The sequence below is a fragment of the Mirounga angustirostris genome, unplaced genomic scaffold (genome assembly GCF_029215605.1).
Source record: "Mirounga angustirostris isolate CCGP_5_RB_7025 unplaced genomic scaffold, mMirAng1.0.hap1 SCAF_13, whole genome shotgun sequence".
Classification (NCBI taxonomy): domain Eukaryota; kingdom Metazoa; phylum Chordata; class Mammalia; order Carnivora; family Phocidae; genus Mirounga; species Mirounga angustirostris.
The window spans coordinates 17,234,681-17,255,458 of record NW_026991721.1 but is presented as its reverse complement, the minus strand read 5'-3'; the positions used below and the strand labels follow the sequence as shown (position 1 = coordinate 17,255,458).

Here is a 20,778-nt window from a genome sequence, read left to right as displayed (position 1 = left end):
TTCCATTTTAATAAGATGGACTTTTATATATCACCCTTTAAAACATTTTGCAACATAAAGACTTCTATCTGAAATTATGAAGCATCAGTTTGCAATTAAAATAAAAAAAAAAACAGTGGTATTTAAAGAGTATATAACATTATGATACGAATCATGTTTTACTATTTGTACCTAAGAGTCTAAAAAGGAGTCATTATTGATTTATAGAAGGAGAACTGATTAAGGAACAGTCAGCCAGCTCTGTAGCAACACTGGAATTTTTATTGCAGAATTATTGTGTTGACTCTGTATCATCTCTTAGATGGTCTCATGATTGCTAACATGATTCTGGTCTAAATTTCGTATCAAATTGGGGCGGGGGGAAGAGTTTGAAAAGGTAATATCATCAAATGCTTTAATCTTAATTGCCATGTTATGATTTTCCTTCTCTCTATTTGTGTTTTTTTCCTAGGAGAAAAATTCAAAGTGGAAACAAGGACCATTGCTGTTGACTTTGCATCAGAAGATATTTATGATAAAATTAAAACAAGCTTGGCAGGTCTTAAAATTGGTGTTTTAGGTTCGTATCTTTGCCACATTTATAGATTCATCTTGCACTTTTTATTTGACTTTTACTATGACTGTGCGTTTTCTTTTTGGATCTTAGGTATTCAGTCAGTAAAGTGAGTAGTGAGAAGAAAATTGTCTTTTTAATACAATTGATTGTTAGATGGCATTATATACATTTGGATCTTTGTTTTTAGTTATATTTTAATGACTGTTTTTACAATTTTGGGGTTATTTTCTCTGCCTGCTTTATTTTCCGTCTCTCATTCTCTTTTGTATGTATGTATTTTTTAAGATTTTTTTAGATTTTTTTAGATTTATTTATCTGAGAGACAGAGAGAGGGAGAGTATGCGTGTGCGTGTGCCCACGTGAGCCGGGAGAGGGGCAGAGGGAGAGGGAGGGAATCTCAAACAGATTCCCCACAGAGCTCAGAGCACGATGCAGGGCTCCATCCCGGGACCCTGAGATCATGACCTGAGCTGACATCAAGAGCCAGCTGCTTAACCGATTGAGCCACCTGGGTGCCCCTCTTTTGTGTGTATTTAGATATGGTTATAGCATAATAATTCTTTAAGGTGGGTGATGCTGACCCTTTTTGACAGTTGAGGAAATGAAGGCTAAGGGAAGTGTTTCTCAGCCTGTTTGTTACTACCCTCTTACCCAAGGAGGCTTTTTAGACATTATTTCCCCCCAATGCTCCCTCTCATGAAATTTTAACACCACAGGTACACTGTATGTCTTATTTACGCACTATAGGTATCTCTGTGCTTCAGCAGACAAAGCATAAGATCTCACACTGCCCACCCCTGAACCAGTTTTTGTCCTGTTGGGAGTGAGATCACCCCAGCTGGGAACACACGGCTGAGAGACTTGCCTAAGGTCACGTGAAGACCAAGCAACACAACTGGGATTCTGTTTGTTTTTCCTGAGTCTACTACTCCCTTTTGTTATACCTCAGCTACCTTGCTCTCGTTACCAAAAACCAGTGCTTTTGCTGAGATAGGGCAGGTGTTGGGAATTATTATGGAAAAAATTCACCAGATTTTAAGGGGAAAAGTGGGCTTTGGAAAGGTACCCACCATTTTTTGAGTCCTTTCCAGAAAGAAACAGAGCATCTAGTTCAGAAAAAAGTTGCTTCTTTACTAAATCTCTTTATCCCACTGGCTCAATTGGTGTTAACCTGGTAATTTGCCATCATTTTCTTTTGGGGGTTATCAAAGGAGAAAAATAAAGAAAATACTTAAAAAAAAGTTTCCTAACATTTCTTTAGTCAAGACCCCCACAGGAAAGACTTAGCCTGAAATCTCAATAGTGCTGAGGTTGAGAGACCGCGCTTTAAAGCTTTACTGTAATCAAACTGTTCTGATTGAATATTGATTCACACACACACACACAATTTTGTTTTAAACTTTTATTTGGTGACAAATCAATAATAAAAATAATTATAGCTAATGTTTACATGATCCTTTTAAGTCTGTAACAACATTTTCATATACATTATCTTATTCTTTGGTTATATGCTTAGTTTTCTTCCTGCTCTACCACAACTGTCTCCTTACTCATAAGGTGTATGTAATTATTGATAGTTACTAACAGATATATTGCATTGTAATTTTAATTTGTCAAGGTTTTTGAGGGAACTATTAAAAACACCTTAAATGTAATTATAATGTAAATATAAACACCTTTATGAGCTAAATGTTATCACCAGGTCATATTTCAACTCTCATCTTACAGTTCCTTCTCTAGGGTGGACATAACACTATAGAACTTGTCTAGGGGGAGTGGGTAGGTCTGATGTCTTTTTCTTATAATTCCCTGGGTATGTAGCTCCTTCACTTTCCCTCTCCTCCCCAGCCAGATCCCACGTAACTCCATCTCCGTCTCATAAGGGGGAAATTCTCCTTCCTCCTCTGCATAACGTCAGTCTCACCTTTCTAACATCTCCTAAAATAATAAGCATGTAGGTCGGTTTCTAGTAAGACCTTGCAATCCATATGAAGGCATAAGAAGGATTTTTTTCTACTGAGTATTAATGAAACTGGTAATGATGAAATGAAAAATAAATCACCAACCTGTGTCTGTTTGAATAGCATTAACCACTAAAGTATATAGTCAGTGCTTAATAAAGAAAATTAGTATTGTAAGAATTACATAGGAAAATGATAAAGCCCTTTGTCATGAAAGAAACATCAAGTTTTCAGTAAGATAAGTGGGGAGAAAATGGCTATGAATTGTCTGAATTTATACAGAAAGGTCACCGTAACTTGATAAAACTATAAATGCTTAAGGTGGAGAAGTTGGATTCTTAACTCTTGTTATGTAAAATAAGTAAGCATCTGCTGTCTTCTTTCAGGCAAATGCCAAGAAACACAGATTTGAGAAAGCTTAAAAAACTTGAACTATTTAGAGAAAATGACATCAATACTGCTTTGAATAAGCAAACAATCAGTTAACAAAATGCGATTGCTATAATGCTTACTTACTTGATTCCTCAGGAGAGATTCTCATGCATGCTCCAAATGGGTTTGGAGGACTTTGCACAATACATTGCAGGAGGCAGAGTTTACCAAGGCCAAAAGAGTAGCCTTGGATTTGAAGTATGCCACAAATAATACTTTTTCAAATTCCCCTACTATGACTTTTTTAACCTGTAAAAAGTGACATTCTTTATTCTAGAAGAAAAATAAAAAGGTCCTCTTGGAAAAAAATATTTAGTTTGTGATTCATTAAAAAAAAAAAATCAATCATTGCTTTATTCAAGCTCTTAATGCATCCTAGACCAAGAATTTCCCCATGCCAAATGCTGTCAAGGTCTTTTCCACACATACTGTCGTGCGTTGTGTAAGTTGCAGAATCAAGAGAATCAGTTGTACAGGCTGATGTGATTCTGTGCTGGCTTAGTGTGTTCAGGACTGTTACCTATTGACTTTTTTCTCTCTGTACGCAGTGCCATAATTTTATTACGAGGCATCATTTTTAAAAGATTTTATTTATTTATTTGAGAGAGAGAGATAGGTAGAGAATGAGGCGGGGGTGGGGGCGGGTGGGGGGAAGGGCAGAGGGAGAGGGACAAGCCAGCTCCCTGCTGAGACATGGGGCTCCATCCCAAGGACTCCGGATCGTGACCTGAGCCAAAGGCAGACATTTAACTGACTGAGCCACCCAGGCACCCCAAGAGGTATTTTAATAGTATAGTATTAACAATAGTTTAGACATAGTATAGATAATAACAATAGCATAGATAATAAAATAGTATAGATCTAACATAGTATAGATAATACAAGTCAGTTAATGGTAAAAAATGATTTATTGCAAAAGCTGGACTAGAACTTACTATTCTCTTTCTTCCCATGCCCTTTGTAAGTGAATACTTGCTCCACTTATGTATTTGATAGATTATTTTTTTATTAGTGTCCTTCCTTTCTCCTTGGCTAAATGCAAAAAATATTTTTTTGTTACCCTTGCCCATGCAACCTTATGGAATATAGGAAATACTTGGGAGGCATATGTGTTCCATTTTTCTCCCCTAAAATCTATATTTTCCAGAATGTTCTAGGATAGAGAATAGTCAAATGTTGAGAATATATATCCTAAAATATGGTTTGAGCAGAGATGAATAGTTAAGATCAGTCTACTCTATTTCTATTTATACGTAAGTCCTTAAAGCTTCTTAACAGAAGACCCAAGAGTATCATTAGCTACTGGGGGAAAGGGCCAGTTAGCTTCCAAATGGCAAACTTCTAGGTTATTTGGGTTGGAATCCAGAGATGGCTTCCTTATAGTTCAGTCCCCAGCATATCAAAGGAAGAGGTATAAGTGTAGGCTGAGGAGAGAGAGCCAAAGGGCTGAAGGAACTGGGTTGAGGAAAACTCTTCTGGGATCTCCGGGAAGGAAGGAACTTGTTAGGAGTTGTGCAGCTTCCCAGTCCCAGCTGATAAAGGAAGTTACAAGTAGAAGAGTCTTGCTTCTTCAGAGGGCTTAGAAATTTATAAAGCTACTTATTAGCTTCTTGCTCTCCTCAGGAACTTTACTAATTAGAAATTAGCTTGAAGGGGCGCCTGGGTGGCTCAGTCCATTGAGCCTCTGACTCTTGATTTTGGCTCAGGTCATGATGCTCAGGGTTGTGAGATCAAGCCCCAGAGCCTGCCGAAGATTCTCTCTCTCCCTTTTGCTCTGGCCCACTCCTGGCTCTCGCACACATGCTTTCTCTCTTTCTCTCTCAAAAAAAACCCCACAAACAAACCACTTAGCTTTAAGTTCACTTTTTAAATGTCTCTGAAGGGGGCTCCTGGGTGTTTTAGTCGGTTAAGTGTCTACCTTCAGCTCAGCTCATGATCCTGGGGTCCTGGGATTGAGCCCTGCATTGGCACCTTGCTCAGCGGGGAGTCTGCTTCTCCCTCTCCCTCTGATCCTCTCCCCTGCTTGTGTTCTCACTCGCTCTCTCTTTTTCTCTCTCTCAAATGAATGGATAAAAAATCTTTTTAAAAAATGATAAAATGTCTCGGAAAGGGCCAGTGATATCTTCATTTACATCTCATTGGGATTAATACATTCAGTTTATTACTGGTTTACTTCTTGCTGAATCAGTCACGTGGAGGAAATGGCTATTGTAGTTAGTGAAAGACATGGAAAAATAATTTTGAAATGGAAAAGGAGAGACTTGAAGAGGAAACTATAGTGGTGGGCTGGTGATCAGTGGGGTGCAGAGAAAGGGAGAAAGAAGAGAAAGACAAAATAAAGTTAGTTGAGAGAGCACCAAAGATAAGTTTCATGTGTTTGGAAAATGGCTCAGGCTCAAGAAAGGGCAGAAGCTGTTAGCTGAGTCTACAGGAAAGGCTTACAGGAGCATGATGAGATGATAGCTTGCAGAGATGCTGGAGCTTCCCTGTTATACCATGATATGATTTTTGTTCCTTCTAGGGGTTTCAGTCACTTCCAAAACATCCCTTTTGTAATGCAATCAAATTTTGTCCCTACCACCCAGAGTTAGTATGGACTCCACAAGTTCAAGGGCACAGTCCCCAACAAGAGCACCCCTACTTCAGACACTTAACTGCAAGTTCAGCAGTCTCTAGGCCACTGCACTTCTGATCAGCTGGCTACAAATTTGGGGGTTCCCGTGACCCCCTCAGGTTTGATAATTTGCTAGAACATCTTACAGAACTTAGGAAAGCACTATACTCACAATTACAGTTTAATATTATGAGGGGTAGGAATTAACACTAGCCAAATAAAGAGACACATGGGACAAGTTCTAAGAGGGTTCTGAACTCAGTGCTTCAGTGTGGAGTTAGGATGCATCACCCTCCCTGCACATTGATGTTCACCAACCAAGAAGCTCAGTGTCCAGAGTTTTTATCGGCTCTGTGATTGAACTTAGTTTCCAGTCCCTCTCCCTTTTCTCAGGTTGGGCTGGCTCAAAGTCTTAACCTTCTAGTCACAGTTGGTCTTATGGGTGACCAAGCCCCATCCTGATTCATCTCGTTAGCATAAACTCAGGTGTGATCCAGAGGCCCACCATGAATAACAAAGAAACTCCTGTCATCCTGGAAATTGCAAGGGTTTAGAACCTCTACCCCAGGAATCCAAGACAAATACTTCATTATAGGGTACCTTTCCTTTCCTATTTGTTGATTGATTCATGTACCAGTTCATTCAACAAGTAAAATTCCAGAGATACCGCAGTAAATAAAGCCGATACTGTTTCTGCTTTCATGGAGGACAGCTCCTGAAGAAGTATTTGGGAATGTGTTGCACATACTGAATGGCTGTGTTACTGAGGAAGTGGAGAGTGTCAGAGATGGTTTTGAGAAAGTAACATTTAAGTTGAGACCTAAAGACTGATCAGCCCTGGGAGAAGAGATACGGGAAGGGATCCCAGGGAGAAAAAAAGCCCAGAGGCGAATGTGCTTGGCAGCTTGGAGGAGCTGATGGAAGACCTGTAGATCTAGAGCACGCACTGCAAAGGGGACAGTGGCGAGAGTCAGGAGACTGAGCAGGGCCAGATCACGAAAGGCTTAGAAAATCAGGTTAATAGGCTTAATGGAAGGACAGTGTAGACGTTGTAGAGTGTAGGCAGGAAATCGACATCATACTAAAATTTTGGAGAGATTATTCTGACTTCCGAGTGTAAGAGGGCAAGAATTAATAAAAGGAGACCAGTGAGCTTCTCTTAGCAATGAAACATAAGATGATGGTGGTGACTTTAAGATGTGGGCAGTGGGAATGGTTAGAAGTAGATGACTGCAGAGATGATTAGGAAATAGATTAGGATAGATGATTAGGAAACAGGACCAACATCTATTGAGGGAGGGTCCTCATCAAAGGTTTTGTCTGATAGAAGGAGTGATCAATAACAGTAGCCGTTGCTTGTTTTTTCTGATCATTATTGTCAACATCCTTAAGTGCTTTTATATGTCAGCCTCCGTGCTAACGAATCTCATGCAATCCTCAACAATACCGTAAGGTAGGCATTCCTATTTTTGTGCCCATTTTATGGACAAGAAACAGACTTAAGGAGGTTGAATACATTGTCCAGGCTTATACAAGTAGTAATTAGAAACTTGCAGGTTCTGACTTGAACAACTGTGTGCTGTTTGCCAAAGACAAGAAACTCTGGATCAGGAGCAAATTCTGTAAAGAAAATGATGATTTCACTTCGGGATATGTTAAACTTGAGAGAACTGTGAGAAATCCAAGTGGAGGTTCAAGTAGATCTTTGGATCTCTGGTGTCTGTGCCCTCCTTCGTGTTGAATGAGACTGAAGCCTAGTGTCACCAATCATGGCAATTGGAATAGGTACATGGATTTTTTTTTTTTCTTTTTACGACTAGGAGACTCATAAGGAACATTGTCAGACTAAGCATAGTGCCTTCTAGTCCATTAGATGTGTTGGATGAAATTGGATTTCTAAAGTGAATTCTAATAAGACTTAGAATTCAAATGTATCTCCTTTCACTCGAAAACCACTAATGGTATTAATTAATTAATTAACTTAAAACTGGGTAATTAGGTGTGAGCTCAGAAATGTAAATAGAACAGTAGTTCAAGAAATTGACGAATGTTCCTCCCATTCGCTAAGACTTAACTACCAACCTCGTATCATCCTTCTTTCCTCCTTTCTTCCACATTTATGGATGGCAGATCTTACCTAGTTTTGTAATGAGAATCACATAGCAATTTATAATTAAACAGTGGAAATGAAATGTTCTGTTGTGTTGCTTCTGACTCAGTCTTAACTTTTCAATTTCTGATTAAAGGCGCTGCAAATGTAAAGCCTTGTAAACTCTCTTTTATTTAGAAATTGCTACTCACAAGTGTATGAAAACTGTAAAGTTTGCAAAATGTTTTACATGGTGTTCCAAATATCATCTGTCAGAATATGAACATGTGCTAGCTACAGCAATATGTTAAGTAAGGCAAAGAAGGAATTTTCTTTGCCTCACTTTGCAAACTCTGTGTAGACTGTCAGGCTGGGTCTACTTGAAAGAGAGGAGCGAGGAACAACTGGTCTACCCTTAATCAGCACAAGCAGTTACTCTGGCTAACTGAGGCCCAGAACAGTCTTTCTGTCTCTGCACTGTGCCACTGCTCACCTCTGATGAAAGTGGGGACCTCGCCTGTCCTGCTGCATCCCAGCACCTAGGAAAGTGTTGGCTACAGAGCGGGTCAATAACCACCTGTTGAAGAAGTGACCAAACAAAAATAACAACTCTTCTTCCTCCACTTATTAACGAACTGATATGTTCTAGGCCTTGGGTTAAAGATTTGATGTATAGCATCTCATTTTCTTACATTATTAGCCCTATTTTATATATAAGGACATTGAGAAAACTGAGGCTCATTGCGGTGAAATCACTTGCCTCTTATAGGAGCTGGTCCTAGGAGAGCCAGGACCGAAACCCGTGTCTGATGGACTCTGAGATCCAGACCCTATTAGTTCAAAAGCTTAAGACAGGAGAGGTTTCCCCCTACTTTTGGCATATACACTATTCCTGAAGTCTACATTTAAAAAATTCAGTTTGTTTTGAAATATAATGAAGTGGTAACATTTTGTTCCTAATCCATTTATTAATGAACTGTAATAGGTTTTCCATTTCTCTAGTCTTTAATTTGAGGGCTTGAACTGGGTTAGTGTATATCACTGTAAATGTGACTGAAATTACCTTAACATTTGTACTTTGATGAGTGGGAAATCGGGAATACTTTGCATTACTTGACATATATTGGGAAGCCCAACCATTAGGTGATGTACTTTTATACCACCTTAATTTCTTAAGCCTCTGATTAATCTGGAAAAAGCAGGTTGAAGGTGTTCTGTGTGTGGTTGTTGCCTGTATCGGTTTTTATTGTGTTTGTTCAAATGGATTTTTATTTTCTAGTAATTTATTGTTTGCCCCTCCCTCATGCCCAACCCAGACACCAAATATCTGATTTTCTAATGACATTATTATCTCAAAAGCAGCTAGTTTTGGTAAAGGGTTCTAAGTCCAGTAAGGTCAGAAAGAGCAGCAAGAGAATCTAGAGGAAACAGAAATCTTGTGTATGTTCTTTTTAAGTAGGAGATGTGGAAATGATTTTTAGCAATAGTATGATACAGAATATTTATGTGACATTTCAGAATTACTCTGGACTTTGAGTCTTTAGAATGCAATACTTTATCAGTATCCGTGTTTTCAAAAGTTCCAGGCGGGGGGTGCTCCTGAGCTCAGTGCACTTGACAGTTCTTCCCAGCAAGGGTCGGCTCTGTGAGGATTGTTCCTTTGCCCACCGCCTCCTTCTTTTTCCACTTACCTTGTCCTTGTTCTTGGTCTGTCAGTGACCTCTGCTCTCTGTTTGCTTCATCTCTTCTGTCGAACTCTTCTTATCTTAGAACTCCAATGAGAAACTGATGGAAAAGATTTTATATCTGTTCATGATCCTGTGGTGATTGTTGGAGTCCTGGTTGGAATTCTGAGATTACACGGACATCCTTTGTTTTCGGAAAGACTCGGTGTCTTTCACATGAGTAAAAGGTTTTTGTGGCTCACTGAATAAAAAATTTTAAATCTGTCTCTGGTGTCTTACTTGAAGAATTAAAAAAAAAAAAAAAAACCCTTACTACTAAACAGATACTTAATGCCAATTTAAATGGCTACCATTTAGAAGGGATTTCCAACGATCTGAATAATGTTGGGACAACTTGTGACATTATTTGGTTTGGTGAATTCTATAATGAATCCTGTAATATATAAAGATGGCATTGCACACACCCATTCTTAATGAGATTACATTTTAATGGAAATATTTCCATCCTTCACTCCTACCCAAAGCCTGTTTTCTTCCTTTTCCAATTCCTGAAAGCTTTCCGCCTGCCTTTGGTTACTGCTGCCACCTCATGTCTCAAAATAAAATTGCAATGGGATTGCCTTTTTCAAAAGATTTGCACTAGTGTGCAGTAGTTTATGGAAATAGCTATCTGAGAGCAACAGTTGTTTTTCTCTGCACTCTGAAGTGATGACCAGTGGTGGAGAGATTCTGGGTAGTGTTTATTTCACACGCAAAAAGTACAATTAACAAAACAGGAAGGGATTTAAGATTCCTAAGCCCTAGCATAGGACAAATTGCCTATGTGACCTTGGCATGCACTTCCTCCTCATACAACTGGGCTTAATGCTCTGAAAGATCTATTCCAGCTTTAATGTTTTTTTTTTTCTGTGTGTAGTTTTGGCTATAATCACATAGCCCTTATACGTGATTCTATTGAGTTACTTGGGCTAAAGTTCTCAGTGTAGAACATAGTCCTTTAGAACTATGTTAAATAGCTGTTCACATTTTAATTGTACAAGTAGGTAGTTTTGATAGCTCTCCTTTGCTCAATTAGAAACAGATCTGAGGGCGCCTGGGTGGCTCAGTTGGTTAAGCGACTGCCTTCGGCTCAGGTCATGATCCCGGGGTCCTGGGATCGAGTCCCGCGTCGGGCTCCCAGCTCGGCGGGGAGCCTGCTTCTCCCTCTGACCCTCTCCTCTCTCATGCTGTTTCTCTCTCGCTCGCTCTCTAATAAATAAATAAAATCTTTAAAAAAAAAAGAAAAGAAAAGAAACAGATCTGAAGATTGTCTATTGTTGGTGCAGCCTTAATCAGAGTGACATTTCCCTGCTTGCTTTGTTTTTTGTGGGCTTCCTTAGCCCAACTTTGTACTTGCAGTGCATGTTAAGATTACAAAGTCAAATGTGCTGCTTATAGGGTTCCCAGATTTAAAAAAAAAAAAATTGGATTTTAAAAGATTTATAGTTGTTATACAATTCAGGTTTCTTCATTCGAAATAGAGCATTAATATTCCCATTGGCTAGAAAGAAATCTGAAAACAGAAAATTTTCTAGATCCAGGAGAGGGAAGGCAGATGGGGTTGGCTATAGATGATGGAATTTTTCTTCAATCCTGAAGAATATTACAATTTGGCAAAACCTTTCCTTGAGTATTCTTTTATTTTAAACTGACTTTGTAACAAATATTTTGTTTATTTGTAGCATTTAAATGGATACTTTAGTTGTTTCTCTTAGTCACACTGTGAGTGATTCATCCTTTATAATTCTATTGATGGGTAAAGCAAAGTCAAGGCAACATAATGCCTCACATTTAACTAATTTAGCCTTAACTGTTAAAAGGTCTTTTATAGAATCCATACCTTGAACTTCTGTTGGGTAGAGAACCTGTTAAATAAATTAAAAATGGATTTGGACCTGCAGTTATCAATTATGTTTAGATATAATCCCTGTTCAAATGGAGCATGAATTGTAATTAAGTACAGTTTGCTTTGCCACTGTCCTTTGTTTTCAGATTTTTAGATAAGTTTCAGTGATGTTGTTCAGTCCATCGTGACCAAGTTGTGCAAGTAAAATCTTGAGACTCAGCCTGAAGTGACTGGCTTACTGCTAAATATAGAATGCTTATTGAGTTATTTCAAACTACGAATTTTCTTAGTCTATTGAAAAAGTTAGTGTTACTATTGTCAGGTTTATTGGGCACAGCTCCTTCTAAGTTTTGCAGACTGATCATAATTTCATTATCTTTTTGCTACTGAAACCTTTCTAATACTTCAGTTTTATTAAACGTTGCTACCAGATTTCTGTTTATTATCCAATTATTACTGATTTTTTTTGTTTTCCTGAACTGAATACTGCGTGAAGGAATATGGTAGCTTTAATGTAGTGGTAAAGAGCCTAGCCTCTGAAGTCATATTTCCAGAGTGGAAGTCCCAGCCTTACTTTGTTCTATGGCCTTTGACAAGTTATTTAACTGCTGTGAACTTTGGTTTCCTGCTATGTAGAAGGGAGATTATAATAGGAACTACCTAATATAAGGATTGTTATGGTGAGTAAATGTAGAAAGAGGAGATGATCCATTTCATTATTAGTTAAAATAAACTCCCAACATATTTTATGTATTTTCTTGGTTCCTGCAAATGTTCCTTATTTTGGGTTTGTCTTTCCAGAACTAGGGAGAACCATAGGGTATCTGAGTATTAATCATATATCTAATCGTATATAAATTTTTTCTTGGCTTCTTGATTGTTCCAACCTTAGGTGAGGTGACTGAGGAGGGAAGACTAAAACATGTTTCAGGGTTTATGATCTGGTAAGGATGAACCACTGGAGATATTTAGTCTGGCCCACTCTCTTTGCCTCCACGAGGAAGCCTTCCCTCACTTCCTGGATGAGGTCAGACTCCAGGAATAGGCTTCCATGCACTCTGTATTTTGTAATGAAATAATTGTTTAATTCTTTTTCTTCAGTGCCTTTCTCTTCCTACAGCATAGTATTTTCCATGATGCTAGAAACTGCCTTTTTCTTCCTGGTGCGTGTCTTGTACACAGGTGTGTGGCAAATATTTGTTGAATGATTAAACAAGCTCTCATGTTAGAGATGAAGAAACTGAGATGCATCTCAGATGTGACTTATTCCAAGTCACATGCTTTCCATTTCTAGTAAAACTCCAGTTTCTAGTCGCCTCCACTGTAGTACTCTTCGCTCTTTCTACTACATTATGAAAATATAAGTCTAGAGAGGAGAGAAGCAATATCTACAGGTAACTATTACAGAGGCAGAATGTACACAGACTCCAAGGGGCTATAGAAATTGAAGCGAATACAAAGTCCCTTTGTCAGGGGTTGGCTGGTAGGTACAGGAAGGGCTTAATGAAGGAGAAGACATTTGAACTAGACATATACTGACAGGTTTTGGATGGAAAGGTATGGGAAAGATCATTCCAGCCATAAACAGGATTTCATGTCTTTGTATGTATCATTTTAGTCTTGATACTGTTAATCTCATTGTTTCAATAAATCTGTAAAATAAAGTATGTCAGCCAACTAACGATCTCGTCTTATTTCAGTGAACAATGTGGGAATCTCATATGAGTATCCTGAATACTTTTTGGACGTTCCTGACTTGGACAACGTAAGTCTTTTTTTGTATGGTACAGTAACAAAAAAATGCATGCAAGTATTGGCAAGGCCGTGTGGCATAATGGTTCACACCGTGAGCCCTGGAGTCCATCCAGCTGCCTGAGGTTCACACTCTGGCTCTTCTGCTTGTTCCCTGAGTTACCCTGGGCATGATCCCAACCATGCTTAGTGTCCATTCCCACGTCCATAAAGTAGGCAACTTCATAGGAATGTTAGAAGGACTGAATGAGAAAATATTTGTAACCTCATTAGTATAGTGCCAGGTTCAATAATAACTCATTGTATTACTCTTAGTTCTATTTTTATTATATCAAAATAGCGATGCTTTTAGTATCAGGATTCTAAACCTCAGTTTAGAGATCATAAATATGTTAATATATAGCAATATGGTTGATTCAAGTAAACCCACCAAAATGAAAGCTATATTCTTGAGGCATGCATAATTCTTTAATAAAAATTAGAAAAGCATATCATTGAAGGAATATGTGGATTTTAAAAAACTGTTGAGAATCTCAGATTCAATAATATCTCCTTTTGATATTAGCAGAAAGAAAATAGCATATTTATTTTAGATTTAGTGTCTTTCGCTTCCAGATTTTCCTTAATACATCTACCTTGAATTTTACATATTAGCATGAATTGCTGCTTTTGGAAGAAAAGTACTATAACACAGAGAGTAAAATAAAATTTGCCTCTCTACCCTGACGCCTGTCATTTTCCAGTTCTCTACTCTATCTGGGGAAACGTTCAGTGGTTCGCTAGATCACTTGCATATATATCTAATATGGTTACTTCCATGATGATATGTATATAAAATTATCAATATTTTCTTTTGCAGACCATCAAGAAACTGATAAATATTAATGTTCTTTCTGTTTGTAAGGTAAGCAGCTTCTTTATAAATACATCATCCTTTTTTGGTTCATTCTGTTTAAAAGCACATGATCAGTTTGTTCACTTCAGCCAGCTCCTATTTCCATGTAAATATGTATTCCAGGTGAAGGGGGTCTGTTTCCTTATGTCTTTGGGAAGTAGAAAGAGCTGAAGACCAACCAAGTGTATAATTTTGCTTTTTAACAACTGAGCATATGCAAACAGTGTGGTAGGCCCTGGGACTGCACAAACTAACTTAGGCCGAAGATTGGTTTTTACAAAGTGTTCATCTACACACAGATCTTCACTGGTAAATTATTTCCATTTCGTATCCCCTGTGACCATGTAAGTGGATGAATTAAATGTGGTAAAGCATTGTGCGGTAGTATGGGGCTATCAAGTAAAGAGAGTGATGTTTATTAGCCACACATAAACATTATTCTGGTTTCTAGTTGGTAGGCATGTTACTTGTATGTGCCGATAAAAGGCACCACGGCTAATAATGTGCTAAAAGGAAGAATAGGGAATAGGTAGCAAATATGAGCATCTGAGCACCACTTCTCCTTATGTGTTAGCAGTCACTAAAAGTAAGATACCTTATCTTGATTCTAGCCTAGCAGAAAATATTGCCTCAGGCAATGTCAGATACTTCAAATGTGAACATACAGGAGTCCCCTTATCCACAGGGGATGTGTTCTGAGACTTCCAGTAGATGCCTGAAACCACAGATTCTACTAAACCCTATATATACTATGTTTTTTCCTATACCTATGATAAAGTTTAATTTATAAATTAGGCTCAGTAAGAGATTAACAATAATAATAAAATAGAACAATCATAACAATACACTAATAAAAGTTATGTGAATGTGGACTGTCTCTCTCAAAATATCTGATTGTACTGTACTCATCCTTCTTGTGAGATGATAAAATGCCTACGTGATGAGATGAAACGAGGGGACAGACGCAGGCGCTGTGAGCTGGTGTTAGGCTGCTACTGACCTGACGATATAGGTTGCAAGGAGGATCATCCACTTCCACGCTGTGGTTGACCTCTGTTGACTGTGGGTAACTTGAAACCTTGGAAAGTGAAACCACAGATAAGGAGCCATAGTACTGACAGAAAAGCCAAATCCATTTTCAGTAACTCTTAAATGCTCTATTTAAGGAAATCAAAAAATATTTACCTCAAAACTATTAGAATTAACCAGATAAATATAAATAAGAACTTAATTACCAATTTTCACTTTATGGCATGGTCTTGATCTTTTTCTCTATTGTGCTCTATTGTGACTGTTTAAAGAAAAATTCTCCTTATGTCTTCATGTCCTGAGAAATCATATCTATTACATGCTTGATTTCAAGTACAAGGACCCTGAAATCTTATGCCTTGTCCAACTTTCCATGTATGGCTCTGCCTCTCCCTGGGTAATATATATGTTGCTTTTCAGGTGCTTAGTTAATTCAGTTTTTATGTGGTTTTGTACAGTTTTAGCACTATGTTGGTTCACACAAATCAGCTACCAGAACAAAAACTTCATTGTGGCTGTATGCATACCATGTAACATTTGGTAGCTTGCTACTTAAAGGCACCTCATCTGAATTATATCGTAATATAACAAATAATTTTATAAAAGATGATCACAGTATCTTTTCCACTATTGTTTTTAACCAGGGTTTTTACTACCATAAAATTTAGTTTAAGTGAGGTAAACTACTAACAGGTGGATCTTTGAGTAGATTTGGAGCAAGACCCACACACAAAATGGCTGCTTTTAAAACATGGTTGGTATGGATATATTTGTATAGTTTTAAAGGTATTTCCCTTGGCACACCTGTATAAATGTTAACATTCTTCAATAATCTGTGTGAGGTTTCAAGTTAATTAAGTCTACAAATTTACTAGTTGTATGACCTTGAACAAATTACTTGCCCTCTGTGCTTCAGTTTTTCATCTGTAAATTGAGGGTGTTAATCTCTTTACCTCACAGAGTTGTTTTGGGAATTGAACAAGGTAATATGTGCGAATCACTTAGAAGAGGACCCAAATCATAGCAAGGGCCCTAAAGAATGTTACTATTAAAGATTTTTCGTAAAAACGTGAGGTGTTTTTTTTTTTTAGCAAGCAAAATTTTTTGATCAAAATTAACATTCTGGTCTATAATTTGTTTTGTGGTTTTGATTTTGAAATGGCTGATGTGTACTATTGTTTTGATAATCTTTTCTAGTACATCTGGCCAAATGCCTAAAAATAATGAGTGTTAAAACAGTGTACATGTATTTCATAATATATTTTAATGAGTTAATGATAAAAACTATGTTTAAGTGTTTAAATTTGATTTTATAGAAGTGTTGATATTAGCTACAGATTTAGTCTTCTGATAAATTTAACTCCTTTGATAAATTTAACTCCTCTGTCAGATAAGCTGTGTCATGTTTTTACTCTAGATATGTTAGTATTTTCTCCTGTAACGTCCTGCTTGTCAGTACTTACATTTTTTTTTTAAGATTTTATTTATTTATTTGAGAGAGAGAAAATGAGAGACAGAGAGCATGAGAGGGAGGAGGGTCAGAGGGAGAAGCAGACTCCCTGCTGAGCGGGGAGCCTGATGGGGGAGCTCAATCTCGGGGCTCCAGGATCATGACCTGAGCCGAAGGCAGTCGCTTAACCAACTGAGCCACCCGGGCGCCCCAGTACTTACATGTTTGTATACCTTTATAATGTAAAAGCCTGGCCTCCTCTGTCTCCCAAAGCATGGTTTTTTGGCTGGCAGTTTACAGAATACTAATGATAAAAGGCCAGGGTCTTGACCTTGACCTGTGAGAACCAGTCAGCTTGCTGTGCTCCTCAGCTACACACAGCATCTCCTCCAGGCCTCTGAGCACAGAGCAGGGTGTGCTGGTGGTGCTCACCGCATGTCCCTGCTTGAAGATGAATAGTGCAAGGGGGTGTTGCGGATAAAGCGGTACAGATCCAACAGCGCTGCACGTACCCTTCGGGTTCTCAAGAACAACAGGGAGATAAGAATGAGGCACCAATCCTAAGATCTTGACAGATCGCAAAATGCTTCTCCCACTTCTTCATTCTTCCTCTTCCGTTTTCTCTTTTCATGTTGGTGTATGTATTTGTTCCCACGCAATGAGGTGGGGGGGACACATGCTGACTTATTAAACGTGTCCCATCATTTCATACTGTGAACCGTATTGGTGGGAAGTGTCACCACCAGGGAAGCTGGATATATAGGCTTCACATTTTTGTATGTAAGCCCGATTTTTGCACATCAAGTCCCATTTACAAAGCACTGAGGGAGTTTGCTATTTAAAACACTTTTACATCAAGCTGAATAATCATCCTTTAATTTATCTTTAGTGTAAACATGAGTTTTCCTGTACCTTTGTGATGTGCACTTTTAGTGGAAAAACAGTTCAAAACTCTTGCTTGATTCATCGTGGAACTAAGAACATCTGGAGGACAGCCAGGTGGCCTTGACTGGGGCTATAGACAGGATCCGTGGGGTTGGCATCTCGGTCACACAGTTGACCAGTGAGTGTTCAGGGGTGAGAAGGCAAGGGCTGTGCAGTGGATGACCAACCAGCTGCCAAAAAGGTGAGTGAGGAGACACGTATATAAGAGCTTGGGTGCTGGGTTCAGGAGGATGGAGAGCCCTGGGAAGCCTTAAAGCAGATATAAGGTGTGATCTGATGTACATTTTAGAAAGGTGGGTGTAGTGGCAGAGTGACATGGTGTATGTGTTTCGTGGTCTCTGTGTTTATTTTCGTTGTACTGAAAAAAGGGTATTCACCTTTATGAGGTTTTCTGCATGAAGCTCCCAGGTTTAGTGTCCTTCGGTCCTGCTGCCATGTGTCCTCTGGTGTATTTTGATGAATTGTGCTTCAGTTGGCTGTGTTATGTTGCCAGGGCTGGGGCTCCATTTTCTGTAGAAATGTAACTTCTGTTGGGAGCCCTGAGGTAACTTAAAAGAAGATGAAAATTGGTCTGGCTCTAGAATCTTCGAAGATTTTTTTTTTTTTTTAAGATTTTATCTATTTATTTGACAGAGAGAGACAGTGAGAGAGGGAACACAAGCAGGGGGAGTGGGAGAGAGAGAAGCAGGCTTCCCATGGAGCAGGGAGCCTGATGCGGGGCCCGATCCCAGGACCCTGGGATCATGACCTGAGCCGAAGGCAGACACCCAACGACTGAGCCACCCAGGTGCCCTAGAATCTTCGAAGATCTTATGGTGACTGGACATCAGGAGAACTAGGGCATGGGTATCTGCTGCCTAATGTCATAACACACATATTGAAAAAGGTTTATACAAGAAAGAAAACAGCCTCTTCTCATCATCAGTGCTGGCCCAAGTTTTATCTCCTCACCAAACCACACAATAGGGGCCTGCTGGCCAAGAAGCATGCCAGGAAAGATCAGAGAAATCAGTGCACCCTTGTGACCTTGGGCTTGTTCCTCTAATTTGGAGATGTTTGCCGGGGAAGGCCCCAGCATCTTGTTGGAGGTCCTGTGCCACTTTACGAGCATTGAATGACCTGGATCCTTCAGGTCCAGGATTATGGCTTGGTCCATGTGTTCCTGTATTAGGAGGTCAGATGGTTATAAAAAGTCACATAAGTTCTACATTCCTACAGAGGAATAATAAAAGTGAAATATCCTGACCAGAGAAATTACAGGTCATCACCAGATGAAGTGGTGGTGAGTGGTCCAGAAGAGTATTTGGGGAAGAAATAGTTTTGACTATAGACCCTTGATGTGTCTTCATACAGTCCAGCTCGGCTCTCCCAGGCCATTGTCTGAGACCTGCTTAATGAGGCTTTCTCTTAATCAGACATAAAGCTGTTAGTCAAAGTAACCCCAGGGGTATTTAGAAGCCTTGTTGCTTGCCTTACAGTTTTGCTCTCAAATCCTTCAGGGGTAAGTTTCGTCTCGTTCTTGTGCTCTGCTGAGCAGTTAAGTGCCAACGTGAGAAGAGGGGTGGTGTGGAAGTTCTATACAGTTGACCAGTAGGGCAGGTGGATCAGCCATCAACTGGAAGAGAGGTCCTACTAGCCAGGGCTTTTTTTCTTGTGATTTCAGATGCTCTGTGACTAAAATCTAAAGTAAGTCTTATTTCTCCTCAAGAACAGTGACCTTCAGACCAGAAATGGTGGTGCTTAGAGATAATTAAGCCTCCAGATATTGACCCAGACTCCTCTAAAATAGCTGTGGTTTTATGCCTGGAGGGCTTTCCATCTCAGAATACTGAGAGTTTGCAAAGGAAATTATTGTACGACTATTGATTACTATGGGAGAAAAAGTGGGAAATGGGAGAAGTCCCACAACTCCAGAGGCAGGCAAGTAAATACCAGTCTGGTTTCAAACAGGCAGGACATCGAGCTCCACACCACTTCAAAGACAGGTTCTAAAACTGATCTTGCTTGCATTGTTTGTTTCGGATTTGAGATTACTTATTTAAACATCTGCCAAATTCGGAGTTGACTGCCTCCTCTAGGCCTGATGGTTCTTAGATTCCTTTAATGACAGTTTTAGGACCTCAAAATACTATAGACTCTTCACTCCTTTTCAGATGAACACTACCCAAGCAATACCACCTAAAGTCCCTGTAGTTCTTTTTTTTTTTTTTTTTTAAGATTTTATTTATTTATTTGACAGAGACAGCGAGAGCAGGAACACAAGCAGGGGGAGTGGGAGAGGGAGAAGCAGGCTTCCCGCCGAGCAGGGAGCCCAATGTGGGACTCGATCCAGGACCCTGGGATCATGACCTGAGCCAAAGGCAGCCGCCCAACGACTGAGCCACCCAGGCGCCCCTCCCTGTAGTTCTTATCTAAGGGTGGGAAAACCATTCCCTCTGATGGTACTGGATCCTGAAGCTGCCGCTGGTATCGGTGAAGAAGGTAGATGATTGGTAGTGGCCTGCCTATACCTGAATCCCTCAGGAAATGTGCAGGCTACCATTGTGACAAAATGGAGAGGACATTCCAGCCTTCTTTATTACCTCTCTTAGAGCAGGGAAAGAAGTGGGTGGGGGTGTGACCCAAGGTAAAATTTATTAACAACCTCCACTTATAGTGCAGTACACTGGTTTTGTTTGTTTTATTTGGGGTTGGGGAGGAGTCTTAAATAGGGGATCAGAATTTAGTTTTTCCTTCTTTAGATGTTCAGCCAAAGGGGGGGCTTGAAACCATGTCTTACGAGGAGTGGCCGAAAGAACCAGAGATATTTAGCGTGGAGAGAGGAAGCATGACATCACACACAGGCACATAGACACACATACCTAATCAAGGCCAGTTAGTTCTCCCTCCTTAGTATTTTGCAAGTCAACTCACTTCTTTTCATGCCCTGTGATTCCTTCCAAATTTGAAGACCCTAAATTTTTCAGAGGGAACTGCTAGAACAGCCTAACCAGCCTTTTTACACCACCTTGTCTCCTTCCAGTCCAGCCTCCGTTCCCCAACCAAAGTGTTATTTTACACTAGGTCACGTCACTTTCCTGGGAGATCCTTCAAGGACTTGTCCTCAAGTCCCGACTCCTTGATGTGACCTATAGGGAAGGACCTACCTGACGTGGCTGCCGCCCACCTCTCCAGTCTCCCCTCAGGTCTACGTCCCTCTACTTCTCTGCATTCGGGTCATGGCCCCGTCACTCTCTTGAACCTCGCGTTCCCTCAGGCAGCCCACTCTCCGTGGAAGCTCCCCCGTCTCCCACTTGACTCATGCTACTCATCCTTCAGTTCTCAACTAACAGTGTTCTGTCCTTGGGGGCCGGTGGGGAGCCTTCCAGAGTCGGCCAGGTCTCTCAGCCACGGAGCTTCATCACGCACAGCACGTCTTTCCTTCACTCAGCAGTCATTCTCAGTGTAGTGCCTCTTATAGGTTGTAAGCCCCATGAGTGCTGGTC

General features: G+C 39.7%; 1 protein-coding gene across 2 annotated transcripts in view; it reads left to right on the top strand.

Annotated features, from left to right (window-relative positions):
• The window catches only part of HSD17B12 (hydroxysteroid 17-beta dehydrogenase 12), a 156,761-nt gene that overhangs the window by 101,760 nt on the left and 34,223 nt on the right, over window positions 1–20,778 (top strand). The window contains exons 4-6 of one of the 2 annotated variants that reach the window (XM_045893874.3): window positions 452–559; window positions 12,923–12,987; window positions 13,834–13,878. In XM_045893874.3, the coding sequence (XP_045749830.1) occupies window positions 452–559; window positions 12,923–12,987; window positions 13,834–13,878 (218 nt within the window). The remainder of the gene's footprint in view (window positions 1–451; window positions 560–12,922; window positions 12,988–13,833; window positions 13,879–20,778) is intronic. The other variant, XM_054511976.2, reaches the window with a different exon arrangement.